This window comes from Anas acuta, chromosome 11, assembly GCF_963932015.1.
Source record: "Anas acuta chromosome 11, bAnaAcu1.1, whole genome shotgun sequence".
NCBI classification, from domain to species: domain Eukaryota; kingdom Metazoa; phylum Chordata; class Aves; order Anseriformes; family Anatidae; genus Anas; species Anas acuta.
The window spans coordinates 12,525,948-12,550,535 of record NC_088989.1 but is presented as its reverse complement, the minus strand read 5'-3'; the positions used below and the strand labels follow the sequence as shown (position 1 = coordinate 12,550,535).

At 50.5% G+C, this 24,588-nt stretch overlaps 2 protein-coding genes across 6 annotated transcripts in view; both read left to right on the top strand.

Moving 5' to 3' along the window:
- SLMAP (sarcolemma associated protein) overlaps positions 1-7,429 on the top strand; it is a 100,065-nt gene extending 92,636 nt beyond the window's left edge. The window contains exon 24 of the mRNA XM_068694910.1: positions 1,735-7,429. Within this exon, the coding sequence (XP_068551011.1) occupies positions 1,735-1,815 (81 nt within the window). The 3' untranslated portion in view covers positions 1,816-7,429. The remainder of the gene's footprint in view (positions 1-1,734) is intronic.
- A 5,707-nt stretch (positions 7,430-13,136) lies between these two features.
- Positions 13,137-24,588, top strand: part of FLNB (filamin B) — an 85,017-nt gene continuing 73,565 nt past the window's right edge. For 4 of the 5 annotated variants that reach the window (XM_068694905.1, XM_068694904.1, XM_068694907.1 and 1 more), the window contains exons 1-2: positions 13,137-13,233; positions 15,780-15,836. The gene's annotated coding sequence lies outside the window, so the exon portion shown is untranslated. The remainder of the gene's footprint in view (positions 13,234-15,779; positions 15,837-24,588) is intronic. The other variant, XM_068694906.1, reaches the window with a different exon arrangement.

The window sequence follows — 24,588 nt, the reverse complement described above, 5'->3', positions numbered from 1 at the left end:
ACCGCCCCAGCAGCCCCACACTGTTGGTGTGGCTGTTCCCAGGTCACAGCCAGCCGAGGGCCTGGGAAGTGAGGCTTGGCCGGTGTCACTGCAGCGGGGCAGCAGGGTTTGCTGCTGGAGGAAGCTCCAGGTGTCTTGAGAGGAAGGAAATGGGGGAGAAACTGTGTGTTTGGGGAAAGTTCTCACAGCACGCAGCAGAGAGGCACGGGGGGCATCAGGAAGGGAAGGGTGAGGCGAGCAGGCCTGGGAAGGAGAGGGGGGTTCCTGGGTTTTGCCTCAGAGGAGGGAAGCCCTCTCACGGCCTTGGAGGAGCACCCCCGTGTCCTCGGTCCCTGCCTGCTGTCCTGCTGCCTCCCATGCTGGGTTGCTGCTGCCTGGTGGATGTCCTGCAGCCACCAGCGGCCTGCATGGCGGGGAGCTGGCCTGCCTCACGCAGGAGGCACAGCTTCAGAGGCAGCAAGGCGATGGTGCTGCTTAGAGCACTGCCTGAGAGAGGGGCCCTGGAGACAGCGTCTGCCTTCCTGCTCCGTGCCTGAACCTTTTGGGAAGCCTGCTCCATTCTTGTCCCCTTCCTGGCATTCAGCTGGGGCCCGGGTTTCCTACTGCCCTTGCGAGGTCACCACCACTCAGCGCCGCCTGAGCGGCCGAGGCTGGGCCCTCATGCAGGCTCCTCCTTTACTCATGGAGCTTTGCTCACAGCATCCAGCAGGTGAACAACAAAGAAGGTAGCGATCCCTTCCAGGGTGTTTAGTTAGAGAATTGCCTTCTAGTCACTGTGGTCTCCAGGGAGCAAAGGCTTTTGCCTCAGCCATCACTGCTGCAGGAAGCATAGGGTGAGGCGTAGCGGCGGTCACCTCACACAGTGCATGTGCCCTGTGCCCCTGGTATGGGGCCACCACGGGGACAGGCGTAGCCAGGCTTTGTTGTGGGGCACAATGACGGGTGACTGCGTCAGGAGAAGGTAAGACCTGTCGACCTCTTCTGCTGTAGGAAATAGGATGTTGGTGTCAGCACGTCCTCTGCGAGGTCTGGGTATTGTGTTGGCTAAATCCTGTGCTCTGAGTGAGACGCGCTCGATGCATCTGTTGCTTCATCCGTTGCTTCATCCGTGGAGCTTTGCTTTGGCCATCCCTATGGTTACGGCAAAGATTCTTTGGAAACTTCAAAGAATCTTTGTTCTAATTTTGTTTTGTCTTGTTCTCTCTTGTATATAATAAGGTACAGAATATATATGGAAAAAATTATCTTCACTTAAATGTTTTCTTCTCTATACACATGCAAATGGAAAATGCCTTATAGAGACTTCCTACAGTCCCACAGATTCAGACAATGCAGTTTACAGTACTGTTTTAATGTAAATTTGATGTTAAGTAAAATGAGATGGTTTGTTATTTTTACCAGAATCAGATGTCAAGTATAACAGTCTTAAAGCAAAACAAATCCAACAAACAAACCACTCCAAACCAGAACAACTTTGGACAGCCCTCAGTGTGTGGCCTGAACACAGCAGTGTTATCGACCACGCAGCCCCCAGCTGTGCTGCTAATTGGGCCCCACTCTTCACCCTTGTTAGCCTTTAGGGCTGGGTACACTACCTGTGAGAAACCCCCCTGTTACGTGGCACTATAACACTTAGCTGTTAGATGCATCCCTGTGGGAAGACATATTCAATTCACACCCTCTTAGTCCAAACGATAAGGTAAAAATAATCCCTTTTTATTCTCTCCTAAACAGAACTGCTCCTGGAAAGCAGAAACAAACCCTAGTAATTGCTCTATGTCCCTGGAGTCCTTAACAGAGCATCTGCAGACATGACAGGACCAAGACCTGCTTCGGGATCACTGCAGTGTTCAGCAATGGCAGAGATCAGTTCATGCATTACTCTTTAAGTGCTGTGTGTATGCTCAGTGCGGTGGCATTGCAAAGAAGATGACTTTATTTTCCTGCTGCAAGGAGGTTGAAATCTTAACATCCTGACCGTGTGGAAGGAGAGTTTTCTCTGACTGTTCAAACTCTCGTAAAATGTAAGCTGGGGGGAGAGGGGAGGCCACATGCATGCTCGGTATTAGAGAAAAAGCTATTTGTGCTTAGAATAATGGCAATACTTTTCAGTTACAGCTCTCCTGTGTGGAAGTTTAATCTCCCTAACATGGACAGAGGGGGAGCAATGAGAACTGTATCACTTTTGACTTAGCCAGTTTTCTAGGAACAAAAGAAGTACGTGTCAAGTATGTGTTTTCGGTTACTTTTGCACATTTTTCTCTTTATCTGTGTTTCTATTTATACCATGGTCAGTTTTTACACTCTCCTACCTGATAAGAAAGTTAACGTGGTTTCTAAACTCTTAGAGCAAAGAGACTGGTTTCCTAGGTTTGGTCTGAGCACCATTACATTTATTAAGAATGACATCATCTTTTATTATAGAACAGGAACCTTAAATAGTTCTGGAAGAGCAAATGTTAAGAATGATGTTCTTATGAGCTACATCTGATTCATCTTCACGTTGCATGTTGAAGAGATGCCGTGTCCTGAGCCAGATCAGCTTTGTGAATCAAACTGTAATTTATTAGCAAAAACTATTTATTTTTTTTAAACTATGTGAAAATTAGTGCTTGCAGCCTGCTGGGAAATGCTAGGCAAACACAGGCAGCTCTTTTGTCCTCTTCAGGCTTCCTCCAGAAATCTGTTTTTGTACTCCTCCAGAGGCCTTTTGTAAATGATGCCTGAACCATAAAGTAACGGGAACCGCTGCCTTGCTGCTGTGATTCAGTGTGTTAGTCATACGGAGAGGTACTGGTGCTCAGGGCACTGATGAACTGTCGGGGAAGCGCTTGGTTTCCTATCAGAGAAAAATTTGCTGGTGAAGTTTGCTGGTGTCTGTCAGAAAATATCACCACGTTCAGGTTCAGCCTCCTTCATATACCACAGCCTGTAGGAAACGCGCATCCTTTCTGGCCGTGGCTTAAAAAGCAAGATGATGCACCACGGCACGGCTGTAGTTGCTGCCAGGGGTGAACATCTGCTCTACAGCTTGTCATTCAGCTTTTGAAGTTGTCCTGTCAGCAGCCAAGAGCGCTGTCCAGGCTGGGTTCACGCATCGGTTTTGTGCCTGAGTGGGAGAAAATTTGCTCCGATGGGGAGAGCCACAGCCTGGTGGGCTCCACCTCGGTGCAGGCTGGCCCTTGGCTGCAGTGCACTGATACCTCTGCTTGCTGGAAAGAGAAAGCTCCGCTTTCTCCTCATCTCGATTTTCTATACCATGTTTACCAAAAAGAACAGATTTCTGTTGAATTGTCATGAGAAAAGCAGGTACTCACTGCCCGTTTCCTAGCACTCTGTGTGTGGACATGGGCTCATGTGTCAGCAAGCAACTTCATGGGTACTGTTCGTGGAAGGACACAAGACTCTGGTGGCTGTTGCCACTTCTCTCTGGCCTTAAGCCAGGTCTGTCTCATGAGCTTTTGGGTCAGATTCCTGATTTCTCTCATCTGGTTGTTGCCTTTTTTCCTTGTTGCTGCTTGCAGCGCTGCCAAGCTGTCAGCCAGAGCGGGGGAAATGCTTACAGACCGACCCATCAGCCCAGCACCTGGCCCTGCAAAGGGCTCCAGTGCTGCTGAGATGGTTTGGAAGGGGCCACGCACTTGCTTTTTATGCTATCTGCTGTGTTTTGCTTACTCTAATACCCAAGCTCAGGCTAAAATCTGAGGGAAACTATATGTTAGAAGATTTTGACCGCGTTTTGAGAGCCTGCCCTCATTTGGATATTTTGGATGCCACCTTCACGTGAAGGTTCTCAGGAATACCTTGAGATACTATTTACCCAGAAGATTTGCTGTGCCTGGTGACTTTAGGGACACGTGCCTCTTCTCTGGTCTTCCTAAGATCCTGGTTAGCCATCTGGAAATCTCATCCTGTGATTCCTCCAGAATCTGGAAGACCTTTTGTAACTACTAATCCCAGAAACAGATTTTCCCTTCATCCTGTCTGTCAACACAGCCTTTAACTTATTTTTATGGGCTTCAGCACATGTTTGATGCATCACTGCCTTAGGATATGGTCTATGTTTTCCGGATTCTTTCAGTGGTCATTATATCTACATATAGCACTTTCTAGAGAAGGGCTAACTTAGTGGGTATTTAATAGCATCTTCTCTGCATCCTTTAAAATTCAGCACATCTTTTTGCACATCTGGAACAGGAATCAGTGTAATTTAGAGTATCATGTGTGAAATCCTAGGAAATTATACTTTACACCGCAGTTCATTATGCTTCAACAGAATTGAGTAATCTTTTAAGATGATGCGATGAGGATCGCATTAAAAAGTACTGATCCTATTGAAGCAAGGAGGGTGAAGCAAAAGGGATATTCTCAGCTAACTGGTGCCATACTAGACTCAATATTTTGCCTTTTTTTTTTTTTTTTTGTCATGGCCGTGAATTGTTGTTTACACATCAAAATAACGTCATTGTGAACTTTGTTTGCATGTCTTAATGTCTTTGTGGAGGCAGATAGGATACGGCGGATAGGGATTGACCCTGTGTGCAGTGAAAGCTGTCTGACAGTGCCACCCACACTGGGGGAGGCCAGCGGCGTCTCTGCTGCAGTCTTGCCTTCAGCTGTGGCCCTGTTCTCCTGCAAGAACCTAAGGCCCAGCAGAGGTTCAGAAGAAGTCACCAGCCGAGGTCTGCAGGACGTCTTCCCTGTGGCTGCAGCAGGCCTGTGTGGTGGAGAAGGCAGCAAGATGTCTTTGCATGTGCACAGGACACAGAGATGGGCTCACCTGAAGTTCACAGCCTTTCTGGGCTTGTTTCCTTATGCCCCTGCGCAGGAGCAGACCTTGGAATACAAGATCTTTCAGCCCATCCTTGTGTATCTGCAGAGCATCGTGTAAAAGCACTTTGCTGGCCAGGAGCAAAACAGGGAGAGCTGCTGCCTCCTTTTCTCTGTTCTTAAGGAAAAATTCAGATGTAGAAATGTTTCTTGAAAGCAGTAAAAAAACTTGACCTAATCACTGCTCTATATATATGCTTATGGCCCCTGAAAGGCCCAGCAGGATACAAAGCCACCAGTTCCAGTTCTCATTTTTGCCAGAACTTCAAAGCGTTTCCTTTCATGCAGTAATCTTAAAACTAGTCCAAGAAAACACTCGTATGATTACTTAGATATTCCAGTTATGCCACCAATATGGAAACTTGAATGATGGTATTTTCCACAGGCAAAGCTTCCCTCGTTAGTTTAATGCAACAGTCTTCCGCCTGCTTGTAGGGAAGGTGCAACCTCCTTTCCACGGTCTGAGAAATGGTTGCTGCTGGTAAGGTGGCGAGCCAGGAGTAATAACTGTGATGCACTGACAAACGGGGCCAAGACACAGTCACTGAAGTCCTATTCTATTTAGGATTTGAATGTTGTTTGTTTTTTTTAATTGTAGTCATAACCTTCTCTGGAAGAGAAGCTTCATAATGACTACCCAATATTTATTTAATAAACACTTTGCTCTTTTAATATTTGAGACTGTGGTTATCAGTTTTCAGCTATCCAAACTTTAAATAAGGGTAAAAGCTCACGTAACTATTGATTAAAAGCAAAATGAGTCTGGGTGGGACCCATTTCTATCCCCGAGTCTTAATCTGTTCTTGAAAACGTTGGAAGCTGCCGTTCACCCGGCTCCACCTGTGTGGCCAGATGTCATCCGGCAGTGCACTTATTTTGTTTGCGAGGCCATTGCACGGGCTTATTTTGTGCTTACTCACCGGGCCATGGCTGCTCTGCTCCAGGGATTATACCTATATTATGATATAAATGCATTATAAAATGAAAGAGACGTGTTATTAGATTTTTTAAAAAATTATTTTAATTTTTGGTGAGTGCAGCTGTGCAGGCAGGGTCTGAGATCTTTTTTCTGCTGGAATGACCTCACGGTAGCGCTTCACCTGGCAGCCAAGCTGAGGTGGGTTTGTCCCAGGGCTGCTGGGCCCAGGAGATGCTGCAGCAGATGCTCCGGGTCCTGGTCGGGAGGAATTCCTGGAACGCTGAACGGCAGCCGCAAGGGTCAGCAGAGACCCATCATACTTGAAGTGGTTTCAAGGACTACAGGAAGTGTGGTCAGAAATGAAGAGATCATTCAAGGATCGTTTAGATGTAGAGAATTCCTCCTGGTTAAGCAAATATCATGCTGAGTTTCTCCTGGAAAGGAATTCCATGTGCGAGTTTGTATCTTTTCCAGATTATTTGGGTTGGGATAGAAGAGAAACTTCTATTCCTACCAATTTAGACTGTGTCGGGGCCTAAAACTTCTTTCCCAGTTGGAAAGCTTGCAGTTAAGAAAATAAAATAGATTTTTATGAGCAATATTTAGTTCAAGCTTTTTATGAGCAATATTTAGTTCAAGCATTTAACTAATTCTCCTGCTGCACGATTTGAGGTCAAAGTTTGATTCATTGACGTGTGGCAGCTTGAGAACTGGAATGGGAGGGATTAGGAGAGGAAGCAGAGTTTAGGAAACATCTATATTTTCTTGTCCACTAACCCTTTTTTCCTACCCATCAAATGTATGTTTGACCTATGTTTCTAAATGTAGCAACACAGCGAAACATTCCTACATGCTTTCCTGTACTCTTTTTTTTTTTGCACATTGTCATCAGTTCTGCCGTGGGTGTGTTCAGCTTAGCTCTTTCAGGAAGGGAACCTGATCTTTCCAATTCTGGAGAAATGCTCTGGACGTGACATTGTTGTACAGATGCTGTGAACTTATACGTATATTCCATTAGGTTAGAGAATGGAAAATGGGTGTTTTATTATTCTTATTACTCATTAGAAATAATTTTTAAAATAGCGCCCCGTTCACCATGGGATGTTCTGCAGTGACGCAGGCGTCGCGGGAAGCCATAGCCCAGTACCTTCCTTCTGTGGCTACGTGTTCGTGTGTCTGCGTAGGTGTGCATTTCATTTGGGATTCCTACAGAGGTCAGTCTGGGGATCTGTCTGTAATCTTTTCTCCTACCAGCAAGGCCAGTCTCCCTCTGTCTCTCTTTGCCGTCTCCCTTTTTTTTGCATTCCCTCCCCCCAGCAGCTTCTGCTGCCCACCACCTCCAAAAAAGCCATCCCCTTCCCCCTTGTCAGTACTTTTATTTCTAGAGATGTAGCAGTCATCAATCCAAAATCACTTACATTACCCCCATAATATCTTGAGTGATGGTTCTGAATGCTTTTCCTAGCTGTGTTCATAAAGCAGCTGCAAAAAGGGAAAAAAAAAAAAAAAAAAAAGCTGTCAGAGGAGACAGGTCCACGTCCTGCCCTGGCTTTGTTACTGTGGAGCTGCAATTGATTTACTGCTTCCATAAATGCAGTGAGCAGCATTGCCAAACCCAGAGATTTATCTGGGGCCACCCATGTGTTATGGGAAAAAAAAAAAAAAAAAAAAAAAAAAGAATAGTTCATCCTTCCTTGGAGAAAAGAATGAGTTGTACCGTTTTTTTTCCTCTTTCCTTGAGTTTGCAGTAATTACCTTGGGAATAACTGTGATGCTTGGAAGACAGCTGCTTTTTATGGGTTGTGAGACACGGAGATGGGAGCAGTGGGAGGCTCGGTGCAGGGAGCAGCAGCCCCAGCCCTGCCCTCCCGCTGGGGACAGGGATGGTGCTGTGGTGACAGCCAGGGTCACCTTGTGGCAGGACCTAGTCAGGTAGGAGTAGATTGAGGGTGTCCACGGAGTAGTCACTGAGTAGGGAGAAAAATATTTTCCACAGGGAAATCAGTGGGCTTGGCAGTGCAGAGGACCCCATTGTTTTTCTCCCAGTTCTTACCATGTAATTCATGCTTTGCTCTGTAAAGCACTGTGATATAGTTTGTATACATTCTGTAAAATAAGTTGTATTCTATTATATTGAAGAAATATGGATATAAAATAAAGTCAAAGGATGGAGTAAAGTAGCTGTGTGGTAACTGGACCCCAGATCCTGGCTGCATTGGTCGTCCCGTTCCCCAGGTCCATCCCCAGTGTGACTGAGGAGTTCTCCACATGAAGGTACCGTGTTAGGTACGGTCTGTCCTGGGTGAGAAGGGATGGAGACACCAACTTCTGCTCCATGTAGCTCCTTTCTGGAGCCTGTCTCCCCAGCATCCTGGGTCCTCCTGCTGCTTGTGGCCCTGGGCAGTTCTTGCGCCCTAAGGCATTAGCAGATGGTGTGTAACCGTGCTTCAGGTTTTTGGAGGCTGGCGAAGTCCTGTTATTGCTCACAGCATGAAGGTAGGTGAGCCTTTGGGGGCAGCACGCTGGTGCTGGGCCAGCACAATTTGTAATCTAGGGAAAGCAAACACCCAAATCTCCATGGTTTTTGTAGAGGGCAGGGCTGAGGGGAGGCGGGAGGTTGCCTGTGAGCACTGCAGCCAGGCAGCTTGCTCTTGCAGAAGCTGGAATCTGCCTAAAAGCACCGAGGTGGATCTTTCACGGCAGCAAAGATGTCATCGTGAGCTGCCTGATGCTGTGGCCAGCCCCTGCTCCGGCCACAGGCAGAGCCGTGAATCCCCGCGGCCCTGCAGCGTGTCAGTGCGGGGGGCTGCGGCCCGGACCCTTCTGCTCCGTGGGAAATTCCCCCGCCAGCAGCTGCCGTGCTTTTTAACCGGAAGATTAATGGAGCAAGGCCGTGGAAAGGGCCAGAGTGCTGAGTACGGGTTCATCGGTCTCGGAGCAAGCACGCACTCGGTGAGTCACCGGCACCGCTTCCCGCGGGCTGACGTCGAGCCTGGAGCTCTCCCAGCGCAGGCGCCCGGCCCAGCCCCGCGCCTGGGAGCTCACAGGGCCAGATCACCACATGCTGAGCCTGCGGGCTGCTCGTGCTGTAAAATAAAAACTAATCTCGATTAATTACGCCGCACGTGGTGTTCATCTGTAATCCTGCTGCGCGGCCTCTTTCCTCCCCAGCGCAGCTCCCCGCTGGTTCCTGTTCCCTTCCTGAGGTGCCTTCGACTGCCTTTGGGCTTCTCCAGTTTGTCTGAGGGGCAGGAGGAAGGTGCCTTTACCCCCAGGTTGAGCCTGTCAGCAGCCACTGATCCATGCTCGGACACAGCTTTGTGTTAAATCGATCACTTTCCTCTCACACAGCCAGTGGTGCTGGGTGCAGGCACGTGTGGTCACAGCGGCGGGTGAGCGTCGTCACCTCCCGCGGGGAGCTGCTGCCGGCCACCCCTCCTGCTCTGCTCCTCGTGGCGGCCCTCAGCTGCACCACGTGTGGTGGTGCTGTAAGCGCTACGAAGTTAAAAGGTGTCAGCTCCACAGATGAGCACGTAGGGTAAGGTCTGGTTCCCGTCTGGAGCCCGTGGCCACGTTCCTCACGATTCGAGGGGGAGAAGCATCGAGACCCTGACCTCGCGAGCTGACAGAGAGCCAAGACTTGCTAAATCTGGACAAAATAAGCCGTGCTTCTGTTTAGCTGCAAGTTGTTTCAGGCAAGAACACATTTTGAAAGGATCTTTGTACCACACACAGAATCGTTGCACTTTCATGTGATGCCAGCAGCATCAGCGGCTGCTCCTGTGGGGTCCTGGGGTGACGCACCCAGAGGCCCCCAGCCCCCTCGGGAGCAGTGGTGGGGTATGGGCATCATCCGTTTATTTCCCAAAATGTTTTCTGTCGTGGCTGCCTCCAGCAGGTGATTTTAAATGTGGCAACCATTCATTTCTAGTCCAGCTGTTGCTTTTCTCTTTTCCTCACCAGTTTGAACGTTGCTGCCACAGAGGAGCGGACCAGAAGGGCCGGACTGCTGGAGTGGAGGTGTTGTTTCTTTTAAACAGCTGAATTTTTAAATGACGTGTTTATAAGTATGGACCTTATTTTCAAAACAAAGCACATGGCTAACTTTGTGAACAGATGTTAAGAATGAGGGCCCAGAGGGGAGACATTTAACATTTATAACTCTAGATGTGTCCCTGCAGGAGCCACCGTTGGTGCAGGGGACTTGTTCTTGGGGTAGGTGACAGAAGTGGCTCCTGATCACTGTGGGGCTGCGTGTGGCTGGGTTTGGAACCGTTCGTTTGAGGCTGGTGACCCCAAGCGACCTGCTCCCTTCCTCGAGCAAAGCCACTTGACTCGAAGTGGCTGAAGACCTTGAGCCCAGTGCTGGGGTCAGTTGGGGTGGACACACAACGCTGGGTGGCTGCAGAGGAGTCCGTGCTCCTGGCCCCACTGTTGGGTCAAGCTACGTTTAAATGGGCTTAGAGATGAGGCTGAAGAAACAAGGCTTAAAACTGAAAATGGTCCATCCTGCCCTGGCATGGCACAACTCTCCCTATGACCCACTGGCCCAACTCCTGGGAGAGATGCTGTAAGAGCTCATCGTGGGGGCAGTTTGATGATACACATGGGAAGGGGGAGAAAATAGCATTTAATTGAAGCACACTGCACATGTATGCATGTTTTTAGTTTAAACAAAACAGATTGGGCAAATATTTATTTCTGCCCCTACTGCTGCAAAGCAAACTTTCCCACAGCTTTTGACGGAGATAATCTGTTTTTTAGCCACAATGGTGAATTTGTAATGCCAACTTTTCATTTTTAATGTTTTAGAATTTCCTGATGGGTTCTCATGCAATTATTTTGATTAACAAAGAGGTTTTCAGACTGACTTGAAAGGGTCTCAGAGGCTTAGGAAGGACCTGGCTCTGTATTACTGCTCTCTCACTGGGCTTGTTTTTCACAGCTTTCTAGCTCTTGAATCAAATTCTTTGGAAATCAAAGAAAACTGCATCTTAGAAATATTTCATATCTCCACCCCTTCTGTGAAAAGTTTCTCTGCAGTGCTGGTTGAAATTTGGAAGAATGCTTATTCCCAGATCAAAAAAAAAAACAACTTAAGGTTGTTATAAGAGAGAAAAAAGCGGCACTTCTTTAAAAGAATAAAAATAATAATGATAAAGTGTATTGTTAACAAAAAGACGAATGCTTTCAGTCATTTCTGTGAAACGCCAACCACTGAAAACAAAGACGGAGAAGTATTCGGTGCATTTCTGACTAACAAGGAAATGAGATCTCCAAGTAGGAAAGTTTTGGATGTTTCTGTTTCATTAAAAATGTAGGAGGTGGCTTAAGAAATTAGGAAAAAATCCATTAGCAGTGTTTACTTGGATTTCATCATTCTCTTCTCATTGTTCATACTTTTTACTCATTATTTTAGACATTGTGGAAATTTCAGGCTGGCTTCACAGCATGCGTGCCAGCAGATCCCTGCCACAGCACCCATTTCTGTGCTCCAGATGGGATCATCTCCAGGACTGTGGGGCTGGTCCTTCTCCAGAGCTCCTGCTCCCCTAGAAAATGCCATCAAGGGCAGGTAACTATAAGTAAAAGCGATATATTATGTGCTTGCACATGGTATGTCCTGGGCCATGCAGGGTCCAAATGAGCTGCAATTGCTCCTCCACAGCCTCCTCCTCTTGGGGAGGTGAAGATGAGGAGACCTGCTCACATGAGATGCACTTGGAGGTCACCTATTTTGCTTTCAGCTGAGAAATCACCAGTGTTTAATGAAACATCAGCAAGGGCCAGCTGCTGAGGTGGCTGCGTTGCCTCCCTGGTGCCTGGCCGCAGGGGAAGGTGAGCTGCTGATGTCTGCCTGGTCAGTGGAAACCTCACAGCATAGCACTGTGAGGCGGCTGCCAGGACAGGTCCTGCAGATGCTTTATTTCCTGGTTTCATTTGTCTTCTTCTAATAATTTAAATAAAACAGCTCCTTTAAGCATCATGGCAGCAGAGCCCACTGATGACTGAGGAGAAGGGCAGTTGAGGTACAAGCTGAAAAGCCCTTATTTGTGAATGAAACTCCCAATTTTAATGAAGCTTTCTAAATTCCAACAATCACACAACTGAACTATCTCAGTTTAGCAAGCGAGCAGAGGATTTTCTTTCACGTTGCAGAACCTGGGAACATGAACCACGCGCCTGATGCGATCTCCATACAGACGGGCTTGAAACGCTGGCTCTGTCCCTAAACATCATTACTTTTACAGTGGACTTTTAAAAAGCATATTATTGCTGCTAATGCGATGTATATGTATTTTAGAAGTAATTTCCCCGGACTCCAATGAAACGTTCTAACAGGGTTTTGTTCTCTAAACAATTTGAACCCGCTTCTTGCCCCTGGGGGAGGACGTTTGCCCCCCAGGCAGCACCGCAGTGTTGCTGGCTCAGTAACCCCAGCTGCGGCAGGGGCTGCTGCCCAGTGAGATGACCCAAACCCAAATCTGGTCCCCAAGGAGAGCAGAACCCCTCTTGTACTCCAGGACTTGGGGACCAGCCGTGACATACAGGGGTGAAATTCAGCTTTGAGATGAAGCTGAGGTAGGTGGCTGGGCCAGGGGGTGGGTGAGCTGTGGCAGCAGGGTTTTATGTGGGGGCAGAATTTCATGAGGAACAAGGGGTTTTTGAGGAAGCCTCGGAGAAGGCTGGGTTTAGCTTGGTTTCCTGGGGGGCCTGGAGCCCAAAGGTTCCCATTTACGGCCTCAAAACAATCTGTAGGGGTGTGTGCGATGGGTCAAGGTGAGAGCTGGCATGGGGGCATGGCCTAGCAGAAAGCTGTGCCCCGAAATGCTTGCACCCGAAATGCAGCGGCTTTGTGGCAGCACAGAGCAGGAGGAACATGGAGGTCAGGACTTGTCATGTAGCGGTTTTACACATCTTGCTGGAAGTAAGAAGAGGTTGAATTCCCAGGGGCCAGCCCTACCCTCTCCACGTACACACGAGTTTGGGGAACACTGAGTGTGAGCAGGGCCGGACGCTCCCCTCACAGGCACAAACACCCTCTCAGCTCAGGCCTGGCTCAGCCCTGTCCCTAGGACACCCACTGGGATTTGGGTGCACGAGTAGGGTCCAGCGGGCTCTGACCATTGCTGGGACACCCCAAGACTCCCTTACAGAGCTGGGCTTCTCCCCCAAAAACCATTCCCAGCCCTGAAGCGCTTGGCAAAGAAGCATTTTAGGGAAGAAGTGCTGCCAGCGGTGCTCCCCAAACCTCCCCAGGCATAACCCCCGGGGTCTGAGGAGGGGACACCCGGCACCCACACCCCCCCCAGCCGTGGGGGTAAGGGGCTGGCTGCCCCCCACCAGCCCCGAGGTGCAGCCCAGGAGGGGCCGAGCCCGCCCTGCCCGCGCCCCTCCCTCAGCCCGCCCGCCGCCTCAGGGAGCTCGGCCGCGGGCCGGCAGCGGAGCGGAGCCCGGAGCCCTCCCGCAGCGGGCAGCCCCCGGTAGGTACCGGGGGACGGGGCCTCGGTCCTGGGAAGGAGCGGAGAGGCTCCGGGGGGCTGGGGGTGATGGCGGGGGGAGCCCCCTGCATGCTGCGGGTGTGGGAGGGAGAAGCGCTGGGTGGGGGTTTTCGACTCCTGACGGGTGTTTGCTCGCAGCTTCTGAGTGATGAAGGGTCTCGGCGTGAACGGAGAGGGGCTTTGGGGGCTGGAAATGTCAGGGTCTGGTCCTAATGACAGCGGGGGTAGCTGCAGGGAGAGGGCTGGGTTGTGTCCCCAGCCCTTCGGTTTGCTGGAGGCAGGCAGTACCTGCAGGGTGACAGGCACTGTGCCATCATTGGGCTCCTTATTCTGCCGGGATAAAGCAGCGGAGTCTTACCTAAGGTTTTTGCATAAGCATTCACTGTATCGTTTACATTGTAAAACGTTGGGATTAGAGCAGTGATTCCTCTTGCTCAGAAATCAAGGCTGGATCAAAAGTGATTACTTCAGCTGCAGAAGCCTTATGCTTGGTTCAAAGGAAAACGAGCAGCGCCCCGTCCCCATAAACCTAAAACTAAATCAGCAATTTGTTCCCCTCACCCCAAAGTATACCCTCCAACCTTAGAGCATTATATATTTTTCCGTAGAAAGAAACCAGAAAAAGTATTTCCCTAAAATCTGAGACCCACTTTTTTTTTTCTTTTCTTTATTATAACACTCTTGGCTCGGTGTCTCGCGGAGGCTGCCAGACGGATGGCTGTTAAGTGGTAGTTTCTGAGCAGGGTGAATGGGATTGCAATCACCGTGTTTCGGAGTCGGAACAGCTCGGGTTGCTCTTTACAGGCCCCTGAGTCGCCAGAATCGGATTCCCACGAGGTGCTTTCTGGCCAGAGATGCGGCTCTTGGTTACAGAAACGCAGCTCTCCTGGCCACTGCCTTTGATTTATTCTTCCGTATCACCGAGAACAAGTCAGCGTTATTCTCTGGAATGATGAGCTCCTCCAAAAGCCAGTGTGTTGGGAGAAAGAAAGCAGGATTTTTTATCGTCTCGCTAATAGCAGCCTGCAGGAACGCGCTCGCAGTGAGCCCTCCTGCCTGGCTTCTGGCACCTATCCTGGAGGCTGCTGGCACAGCCCGGGACTGCTCGTGGTCCGTCCAGAAGCAGGCAGGGGAAGCAGTGCACATGGGATCCTGTTCCCAAGGGCACCCCAGAGATGTGGGGTTTGAGGTGAAGCCTCCAGGGGGCTGGAAATGTCCTTTGGGGCTGGCATTGCCCAACCTGGGCAGCATCAGCTGGGTCCCGTGTGCTCAGCCTCATAGGCCACCCAAGCAGGGATATGGGATGAGACCACTGGGTGCCTTGGCTATTGCCATGCAGCCCTTGGCTCGATGCCTTCCCACAACAGTGGGGTTTGCCCCATGGACATCCCCATCCATAGTCTGTAAGTAGATTGCAGGGAAAGACGTCTGCTTTATAGGCAGCCTGTGCTTTGTCCAAAGGGAGCAGAACCTGCCCAGGCTGGTGGGGTTTATTCAGCAGGGACCTCATGTCACTCCCATTCAGGAGGGTAATAAAACTCCCATTGATGCTTTTCATTTCCATATGACTTTCTATGGACTCCTGATGAACACAGCAACATGCCCTGAGCGTGGAGGGCGCGGGGGCTGCGGGCGACTGCCGAGCAGAGGAGTCTGCTGCATCCTGTTTTTGTAGAGGGCTTTTCCTCTTAGCAGTTGTAGTGAAAACAAACATGTGGGAGAACAATGGTGTGTTTTTTTTTTTTTTTCTCTTTTCCTCTACATTTTAAATGCAACAAAAAAAAGCCGATTAAAACTAAGTAAAGTTGTCTTAACGACAACAACAAAAAGCAATACCTATTATGTTAATTAGGAAAGTAAGCGTAACCCAACGCGGAATCCCAAGCACAAAGGTCACCTGCCTTCTGGATCTTAGTGTGCATTTTTGCCATTGAAAGCCTGTTTCGGATGGGGCACTGGCAGCAGAACAATGCTGGTGCCATGCAGGCGTTATCTGTGATAAAGGAGGGCCAGCTTCACACCCCAGAGGAACACCCCTGTGTGCTGCCGAGGGACTTCGCAGCCTTGTGAGTCATCCTCTCAGCGGGGAGCAAATGGGATTCCACAGAAAGTATTTCCTTTCTCCAGGTCAACTTTCTGGTATTTCATTTGTTGGGTCTAAAATGCTTTACCATAAGCAAACAAGAGTAATTCTGTAGAAATGGAAGTAAGATATTTAGTTCTTTCTAGGAGTAAGACTCGGAGATGCTGTTTGTAGGAGAACTCACCCCCTGGGGAAGAGGGGCTGCAAAGCCAGTGATGAGGTACAGCGTAGCGGGGGGACAGCCAGCTCCAATAGTTCCAACTTAAGCTAGCTTTAGAGAAACATCTGACGCTGTTTTTTCAACATATAGAGGTGGAAGATCCTTTGTAATAAGTGAGTAGGGACGTGGGTTGGTTGGTCACCAGGTTGCCCCTGTTGGGGACGTTTGTGCAGCTGCAGCTGCCTTAGGGGGGAGCCCCCACCTGAACCCTCTCATCCCGTGCAGGTGCAGCAGTGACCGAGGCTCGTCCCAGATCAGGCTCCTGAGGCTCTTCGCTACGAGGTGGGTCCCGTGCTTTAGCCATCCTTCTCCCCCTCCCCATTTTTTGTTTTTTCCTGAGCACTGGATGTCACACCTGGACACACGTGTCCAGCACCGGCGCGTGGTTATACGGGGCGATGCTGTTCGTGCCACCAGCAGCGTGCAATTCCCTGCTGGTAGAGGAACTTGGTCCCATCACAGCCCCTTCCTTTTCTGTTACCATCAAAGCGCTTCGTGGAAAATAGAGGAATTAGAACAGAATTTTCTTTTAAGGGAACGGGAGAAAGAAATAAGCTACAATAATGTCAAAATATTGCATGCAACATTATTCGGAGTGTAATGCTGATTTGAAGCAGCGTATCCTTTCAAGAGCTGTTTTGGTTTTGTTATGTCGAACACAACACAGAGCTGAACGGGGCGGTCTGGAAGTGCCTGAAGCTGAGGGGAGCAGCTTTTACAATCCTTCTCCTGAGAGCTTCACGCACTGGGGTTCTGGCTCCGATTCACAGCGATGCTAAATTTAAAAATCCTTTCAAAACAGGACCCAACCTTTTCACTGTTCTCTTCGTAAAATGCTGAGCATTGAAGTGATAATGTTCAGAACAAAGAAGGTTTAGTATAAACATTTAGTTTGTACTAAATAAATTACACTCAGCCTTGCAATCACGTTACTGGTGACAGCTTATACAGCCTGCACTCTTCCCTTGTAACGCACCAGAACAAATCAAATATACATTGTTGGGAAAAAAATGCTTGTCTTTTGTCAAAAAGCCCAACTGCTGTCAGCAAACATATTGTGGGAATATGGATCTGGAAACAAACAGATCATTAGAGGGTGAGTTAAGGTTTTCTGATTTAATTCTAAACATGTTGAGTGAGGGAACCAGAGATATGTAATTCCAGGAAAACCGTGCACCACAAGGCTTTTTTTTTCCCTCTAATGAAAGCTGGTATTTATATTGAACACAAAGTGCTTTGGGTGACAAGGATGGTTACATATGGAAAATATGAAGTTCCATTTGTTCTGGAGGGCTGTGAAGATCGCTTGATTAGAGGTAATATTGCACTGATGCAAGTTTTGGATTCTTTCTGAAAATTGCTCGTCAACTGGCGGCTCTATTAACAAGGTACACTAATTTTGTAATGTTAAGAGGTGCGTGCACACAGACGACCCCTGCTTGCAGGGAAAGCAGAGGTGGGGGCTTGTTCAGTCGTGCCCCCAGTTGGGTTATGCCTGTGCTTTGCCCTGTCCCAGCTGTAGCAGGGCTGGGAAAACAAAACGTGCTTCCCACCGAGGGTGTGCTAGGAGGGCAGAGCCAGCAGCGGGGCCACGGGCATGAGATGCTGCATCCCCTGCCCTGCAGCGAGGCTGCTGTGGCCAGGTTTGTGCCTCTTTGGGGTTTTCATTGGGGTTACAGACATCACTGCAGAGAGGAGAGGATATCCTGAGTTGCCCCGGCCCCTGCTCTGCAGGGACACTTGCAAGGCAGCCTGTGTCCCTGTGTATCTTGGCACGTACTAGAGCTTCGCTCTCAGGGAAAGGCTGTTCTGGTCTCTCTCCCCTTCCTATAGTCAAGCAGCTACCGTCTTGGCCCTACCACCGTGCTCGTGGCAGCCTGAGCTGCTCGGCTGCGCTGAAGAGGCGAGGGGTCGGGCAGGGAGCAGCAGGACACCTCCCTTTTGGAGTGCCCCGCCGAGCCCACGAGGACCTGGGAGGCTTCAAAGGCTGCATCTGGAAAAACAGAAATCCCCCGAGGGGTGCTGGAGGTGGGGGCACGAGGCCAGGAGGGTGCTGAGCAGAGCGGGCACCGGGCACATCACCTGCTGCTTCCCCTCATGTCCTGCCTGGATGTCCTAGCAGGGGCACAGGGCTGCAGCCGTGGTGTTGGGTGTGATAATGCCTCGTGTGCTGCGAGCAGCCATCCGCAGCCACCTCGGAGGTTGGGGCAGGGATCAGCCTTCCTGCTACGAGCATGAAAACCCCAGTTGGAGCTTCGGCCCCGGACTGAGTCTCCCCAGCCAGACGGTGATGGTATCACATTCGCTTTTCATTTCTGCGTGGGCACCGTGCCCGTGCAGTTATAGCACAGCTGACTCTGATTTTCATATAGTTCATTGTTTACTTATGACTTACTATAAAGTTGAGCTTGTCTTATTTATGAGCAGCCATGAAGATATGAGATTTCATCCGCTGGGTGATGACTCATTCATTGGGTTGGACTCCTGAGCTCCTAATACATGACATATTTTGGACTATTGGATGAGCAGCGTTTCTCTGTGAGCCCAAATTAAATGAGGTGAATGGAAATAATTAGTAATTTGTTTTGAAAAATCCTGTTTGTAGCCGGGTTTGTGCTGGATTAGCTCCCTGCTCGTTTCACCCCTGTGCACATGGGCAGAAGGAGCGGCCGTGTGCTTACCGGGAGGTAACGAGCGGCACTCCGGGGTCAGGCACTTGAGCACGCCAGGGCTGCCTTTGCTTCGTTCCTGCTGCACGAGGAAGGCCTTCGCAGCGCAGGAACATTTGATACTTTCTATGAACTTTAATGACCGCAACGCTTCTCGTGCTGCTGCAAACAATTTGAGAAACTAATTTGTAAAATCACTCATAAAAATCTCATGTTCTTCCCGTAATAATAAAGCTTCTCCGCTGGACAAAGAGCTACAAATCTTCAGGAACAGCAGGCTCAGCAGGAGGGGGCTTCAGCAGCTCTCGTCTCGGGCATGCTTCACCCTCCCGTGGGTGCGTCATTGCCAGTGAATGCGGCAGGAAGGATTCCTGCGGAGGCAGAAGTATTGCCCCTGGTAACGCTCAACAGGAGGCTTGTTAAAAACCTTTCCCCTCCCCGCTCCTCTCGACCACGGCTCTCACAGACGGGCCAGGTACCAGCACCTTGGTCCTGGCCCTGGGAAGCATCGGTGTGACTTCACCGAGGTCAGTGGCTGTTGGGGCTCATGGGTTTTTGCAGCCAGGAGCCGCACCAGCGGAAATTTACGCCTCGATTTCAGCTGTAACGATGCTTCCCCGAGGTTTCGGCGAGCCCCGCTGTGCTGGCGGATGGCTGCGAGGCAGTGGCAGGGCGTGTGGGGGACTCGCCATGACATAACCGCATTCCTACGGCATTAGGAGATATTCCCAGGCTGCGGCAGGGGCAGCACATCCCCTTCCCTGCCTCCCACCGAACCGCTGCCTTTCTCGAGGCGTGGGGAGAGCAGGAGAGCTGCCTCAGGTTTAAAGATTTCCCCGCTGCGGGGATTTTCGTCGAACCAAACCTCTGGCTAGTTGCTCTAGGGCTTGTGCCATGCTCAGAGCACCAGACCTGGCTGCCTGCAAGGAGCAGCGTTAAGGAATAGTTTGGTGCAAACAAACCTTGCACGGGCACAGCGGTGCCCGCAGGGTGTCCCTGGCCCCGGGCACAGCCCGTGGGGCCGGCCGGGCTGGTGGCAGTAGATGGCAGCATTGTAAAATGTTTGCATTTGGGGTTTGTGCCTCTTGGGGCACAGGGCTGGCAGCAGGGCTGCCCTCGCAGCTCGCCCCTTTCATCCCAGCCCACAGCCCCACCACAAAGCCACTGCGCTGGGGAGGCACCCAGGAGCTGGGCTGTATCCCTCCGGCCTCTTGGGCTGGCAGCTGAATGCATTTCACGCTGATTTGTGTCTCTGAGGGTTGCCAAAGGGACTGGGATTTGCCCAGAAGGGAAAGTGCCCTGTGCCTGCAGCCTTCCAGCCTGGGGCAGCATCAGCAAGGCTGGGTTCCTGCTGCACTTCACCAATTTGCCGTCATTTCGTTCTGCCCCCATCCTGCCTCGGGGAAGCTCGCTGCTGTTGAGGAGCCAGAGAGAGGAGTTTGATTCAGAGAAGGACAACTCGCTGCTGCTGTGAGGACTGCAGGAGACGCAGCGGGCCAGTGCCGCCCTCGGTTTGTATGTGCCCGGGCACGCCATCGCCACGGCTGGCGGGGGAGCGGGAGGAAGGCACGGTTGTCTCGGGAGCTTGCCAGGCAGCAAAGGACCAAAAGGACTGAAGAAATGTTTTATGTGCAAAGTCCAACAATAAGGAGGTGGATCCAGAAGACCATTTCTGCGCAGAACGAAGGAGGAGGGAGCTGCCTGTGGCTACGCTTTGTCCTGCTTGCGGCTGTTGCAAATGAGGGGTGCCAGTACCCAGAGCAGCCTCGAGCCTCAGGGAAGCCAAAAGCCAACAAGGGCCATTCGGGGTGCCTGGTGGCCACCAGGCATTATCCCCATTGCAGAAAGCTGAAGCCACTTACCTGAGGCTGCTGGCTCCACGTTTCACTCTGCCCTCTCCGCTCTCCAACAGCAATGGGGCATCCAGCACTGGGGCATGGGGACCACCCTCAAAAAAGGCTCTCGAGCAGTGCCCCGGCCCCATTGTATTTCATTTTTGCTCCCTCCAGATGAGCAGGACCGGTAGGGCTCCTTTCCCCCCGCTGTGTAGTGCCAGCTGCTCTGCTGGTGTTTTAGCAGCGCGTGTGATTTATGAAGGCAATGTTCCTAGCTGGGAGCGCTGCACCAGGTGTCTGCCGTGAAGTGCCGTGCCCATTCCTCCAGCAAGGCTGAATTGCCCTTTGAAATACGCTGCTGTTTGATTGAAAGGGATCTATTTTTACTTTTCGGTCCTTTTCAATCCGACAGCGTGTTACCGGGCTTATCCCTGATACCATCTCCTGTTTCAGCTCTGCCAGGCACACGCACAGTGAGAGGCGCAGCTGCCTGGCTGCCCTGCTGGCTCCACCAGGAACACCTTTCTGTGCCCTCTGCTCCCAGGGGCATGGCTTTTATCGCCTTGTTTTAAGCTGGTGCTCTTGGAGCTGCTTTGCAAAAGCCAGGAAGCACCATCACCCCCAATTTCTCATCAGGGCCATGGGAATTGCAGGTTTTGCCCTACAATTGGCCTCCTAGGAGGTATTTCACCTCCTGGCAGAGTATTGCAGAGCTGAGACATGGGATGTGGATGTGCTGCAGGTGGTAGCACCAACTGCACGGAGGGGCGGTGGCTTGAGGCCGGCTGCCACACGGGGATCCCATTTAAAAGGTTTTGCTCCCATTCGAGCAGAGAAATGCCCCCAGATGTATGGCCTCACGTGCATATACATCCCAGCATTTGTATAGGAAGTCAAATACTCTAATTGCTTGGCTGGATCGAGCCCAGGCTGCCAGCACCTAGTGGGCTGAGCGGCAGAACAATGCCCTGCCTTTGTGTCCCTGTGCTCCTGCCAAGGCTTATCGGCCCTTCTGGGGGCTCATAAAGCAGCTTTCCAAATCCACCAGTCAGCTTCTTGTGCAAGGTTTCAGTCCGGGAATATATTTTTGTGAGAAATGTTTGGTGACGTCAGCCTTTTGCAGAAAGAAAAACCATTTAAAGTAATTTTTTTTCGGTCGGTTATTTACCCTCGAGAGAGCAAGGCAGCGGAGGCGATGGATGTGAGCTCTGCGTCGTGCCTTTCCCCTGAGTTCACCAGGATGCGTGTGGCTCTGCTCATGCTCTGCACCACCGTTCGTCCTGGGGCGAGCGCCAGGATCGCCGAACGACCCCCCTCTGGCTGCAGAGAAGTCAACGGCTCTGTTTATGTCACACAGAAGGCCCTCGGTTTGTTTAAAAAAAATATACGCTGTTCCCCTGGAAAGCGTTCCTTCCTATGCTTCGTCCAGCTGTCCCGAGGGGGAGGTTGGCCAAATGCAGCTGTTCTGCTCCGTCCAGGTTAAAACAGCTCCTGGGGAGCACCTGGGAGTCTGTGCGGGCTGCAGGGGCTGGCGGAGGTGAGCAGCTTTATTCTGGTTTTACACCGTCACTCTTGAAAACCCTGACTCACGGAGCAAAAACACAGGAAAAGGAGCTCAAACTCGGAGAAAAAATGGGTGTACCGGCTCAGGGGGAGAGCCACAGCCACTCTGAAGGCAAATACAAGCCCAAGGTAGAGGTGGAGGGAACCACAAGAAGTGCCTAACGAGCACAGCGCCGGCAGCTATCTGATACGGGCAGGAAGCCGCGATTAGACGCACACTGGAGCATTGTGTTTCTGCCTCAGCATCTGACTTCTTAGGTCATGAAATCAGATCCTGAGCTATTTTAAAAATGAGTTGCTATTTCAAATCGTTTCTTTTGACTTAGCGTTCGCTCTGTCGAGTCACGTTGCTTTGGGAGAGCTGCGTTTCGCTGCGCGGTGGGGACGTCGGCGCTGCTGGGCGTCCTCCTCGGGCACCGCAGAACATTTAGGGAGATTCTGCAAGCAGAGATCTGCGGCTCGGAGCATGTACTTCTCACTTAAAGCCATATGCAGGGGTTGGAAGTAAAATTAAACACCCTTCCCCAGATGCCAGTTCCCCTGCGCGCCTTCCTCTGCTCTTAAGAGCCTCAACGATTTGATGAACTTTGCAGCATTGCCATAGGAACAGGCAGTGAGGGTGTTTCAGACGAAGAAGAGAGGTGAATTCCTGAATGAGACACACTCCTGGGGAATCCCCTGTCCTTTCTCTCCCAGCACGTACCCGATGGGTCCCAGTTTGGTCCTGTCCCTGATCTCAGCTGCCACGGGCTTGCAAAAGGCACGAGCAGGCTCGCTCTTGGGTCATTCGCAGCCCGTGTCTCAAAAGCAGAGCTTTAAACCCCAGCTGCGAGCCTCCCCGGGATCCAACAGGCAGCGGCAGTGTAAGTTCTGGCAAGGCACCGTGTTTGCCAGATGGATGGCTGCTTTTGGCACCATTTCCAGCTTCTGGATACATACATAATGCAGTGAGACCTCCACGTACAGAAGAAAAATCATGTTCTTCCAGACACAGGGAGATGAAAAAAATGCCCCAGACATAATTGCTACTGCAAGCAACTGTTGCCTAAGTAGACATTCAAATGATGAATTTCAATATAAATTCCAGGACTAAGTCTTATATTTTTCAGTGTATTTCTAGCGATCTCTCTGCCTAAAGACATCCCTCTGTCTGATTTGGATTGAACCGCTGCTGCGTGCTCTCACATTGCTGTCTTCACAATCCTGGATAACAAAGGGAGGAGGAAAAAGAAGCTGGAAAAAGTGAGAACAAGTTGTATCAGATGTCCTAGCTGATATTTGTATAATGCAGAACTTCTTTGCCTTCCATATAGCTGCTGAATAAGGAGAACACAGCCCATGACGCAATCCATTCAATTCATGCTTTGACTTGACCGACTTGTCTCGGTTTTGCTTCGCTTGGTAGAGATCAGGGTAGCGAAAGGAGAGGCTTAATGACTGCTTCATCAATAGAGAAGAAACACTTCTATTGTCTTTTAAAACTCAGCAAACAGTGTAAGGGGAGAAGAAAATAAGTGGTGTGCTTGGGAAGCCTTGGTGCAAGGCTGGGACCTGGATGTGATGGCTGAGCTGGGGCGAGTGCTGCTGGCTGCGTGGTGATGCTCTGCTCGGTCACTTGGCCACGCTGGTGAGTGGCAGCTGCCACCGAAATCCCATGGGATTAAGGTGTTTGAGGTGCCCTGAGCCTCAGCTTCACTACCTCTAAAATCACTGGGTGAAGGCTGGGCTGGTGGAGGAGTCTCCCCGGGGCACTGCGAGGATTAACATCTGTGCAGTGTTTTGATCATGTGGTCATTTATTTTATGGCATTTGTTGCACATGGCTTTTGTTGCAGTGCACAATGCTGTCCTGTGTTTGGGTAAGGCCATTACATGCCAAAAACTTATGAATATTTAAAATCTCCTGATAGATTTCTAAAGCTACCCGGCTGCTATAGCCCATGGCCCCGTTCTTTTTCCAAGCGGTTGCCTTGACAATTCCCAGACTTGGGCAGCCCTGGGGCACAAACCCTCACAGCATAGCAGCTTTGACAGAAGCCTTTGGAAGGGATGGAGGCATCTTGCTGGCTTTTCCCAACACTTTTCTGCTGGGCTGCGATGCATCTTCAAAGCCATTTGTGTGGGGTTAGTTGCAGTGTGGGAAAAGTCAGCCCTCCTCATGCATTAACAGCATCACCAAGGTCTTTACAAGATGCAGCCTCTACTAGCACAGGGGTTAACAGGAACGTGATCTGAGTCTTTGCAAGTGGAGGGGATTTCTCCACTTGCAAAGACTCAGCCCTGGCTGCTGCCCGCTCTTACCAAGCTGTGCCAACCCTGGATTACCATTTGGGGTTAATTCTGATCCTTGTCCACTGTGATCAAAGCAAGCCATTGCTGAATATTGCATAAAGCAGAGGACACTCACAGTGCCCCAAATGGGGGACTCCTGGTTCAGAGGAGTGCAGAACCTCATTGTCACGGGGCCGTGATGCTCTTGGCTCCTCTGGAGCAGACTCAGACCCCGTTAGTCACTTGTCAGGCGCTGCCTGGCCACAGACGTCAGTGCCAGCCGTGCCACTGCTCCCCACACCCTTCTGCTTTTGCAAGGGAGGTTCAGACAGACCTTTCCTGAACGCAACCGCCAGCAGCCAGGGCTGCTGTCCCTCCCCGTTGGGGTACTCCAAAATCTAATGGCGAGTGTGCACCGTGGGGTCACACAGCACACATCCAGGGCCCTGACGTGTGGGATCAATAATCCATGCTGGGGTTTAATTTCCATTAAGGGTTATCGCTGATTCCAGCAGGAGCAGCAGCAGCGGTCTTGTGAAGGCTGGTCAACTTTTATTTACCCCTCAAGTTTAACCTGTGCTCCTGATTTTTTCTATTCCTGCCCATAAAGCAATTCCGTGTGGGTTCCCACAGCCTGCTGCCATCTTCTTTGGGACGCAGTCATCAATGTCATTTTGCAAAATGTAGAGGAACCAAA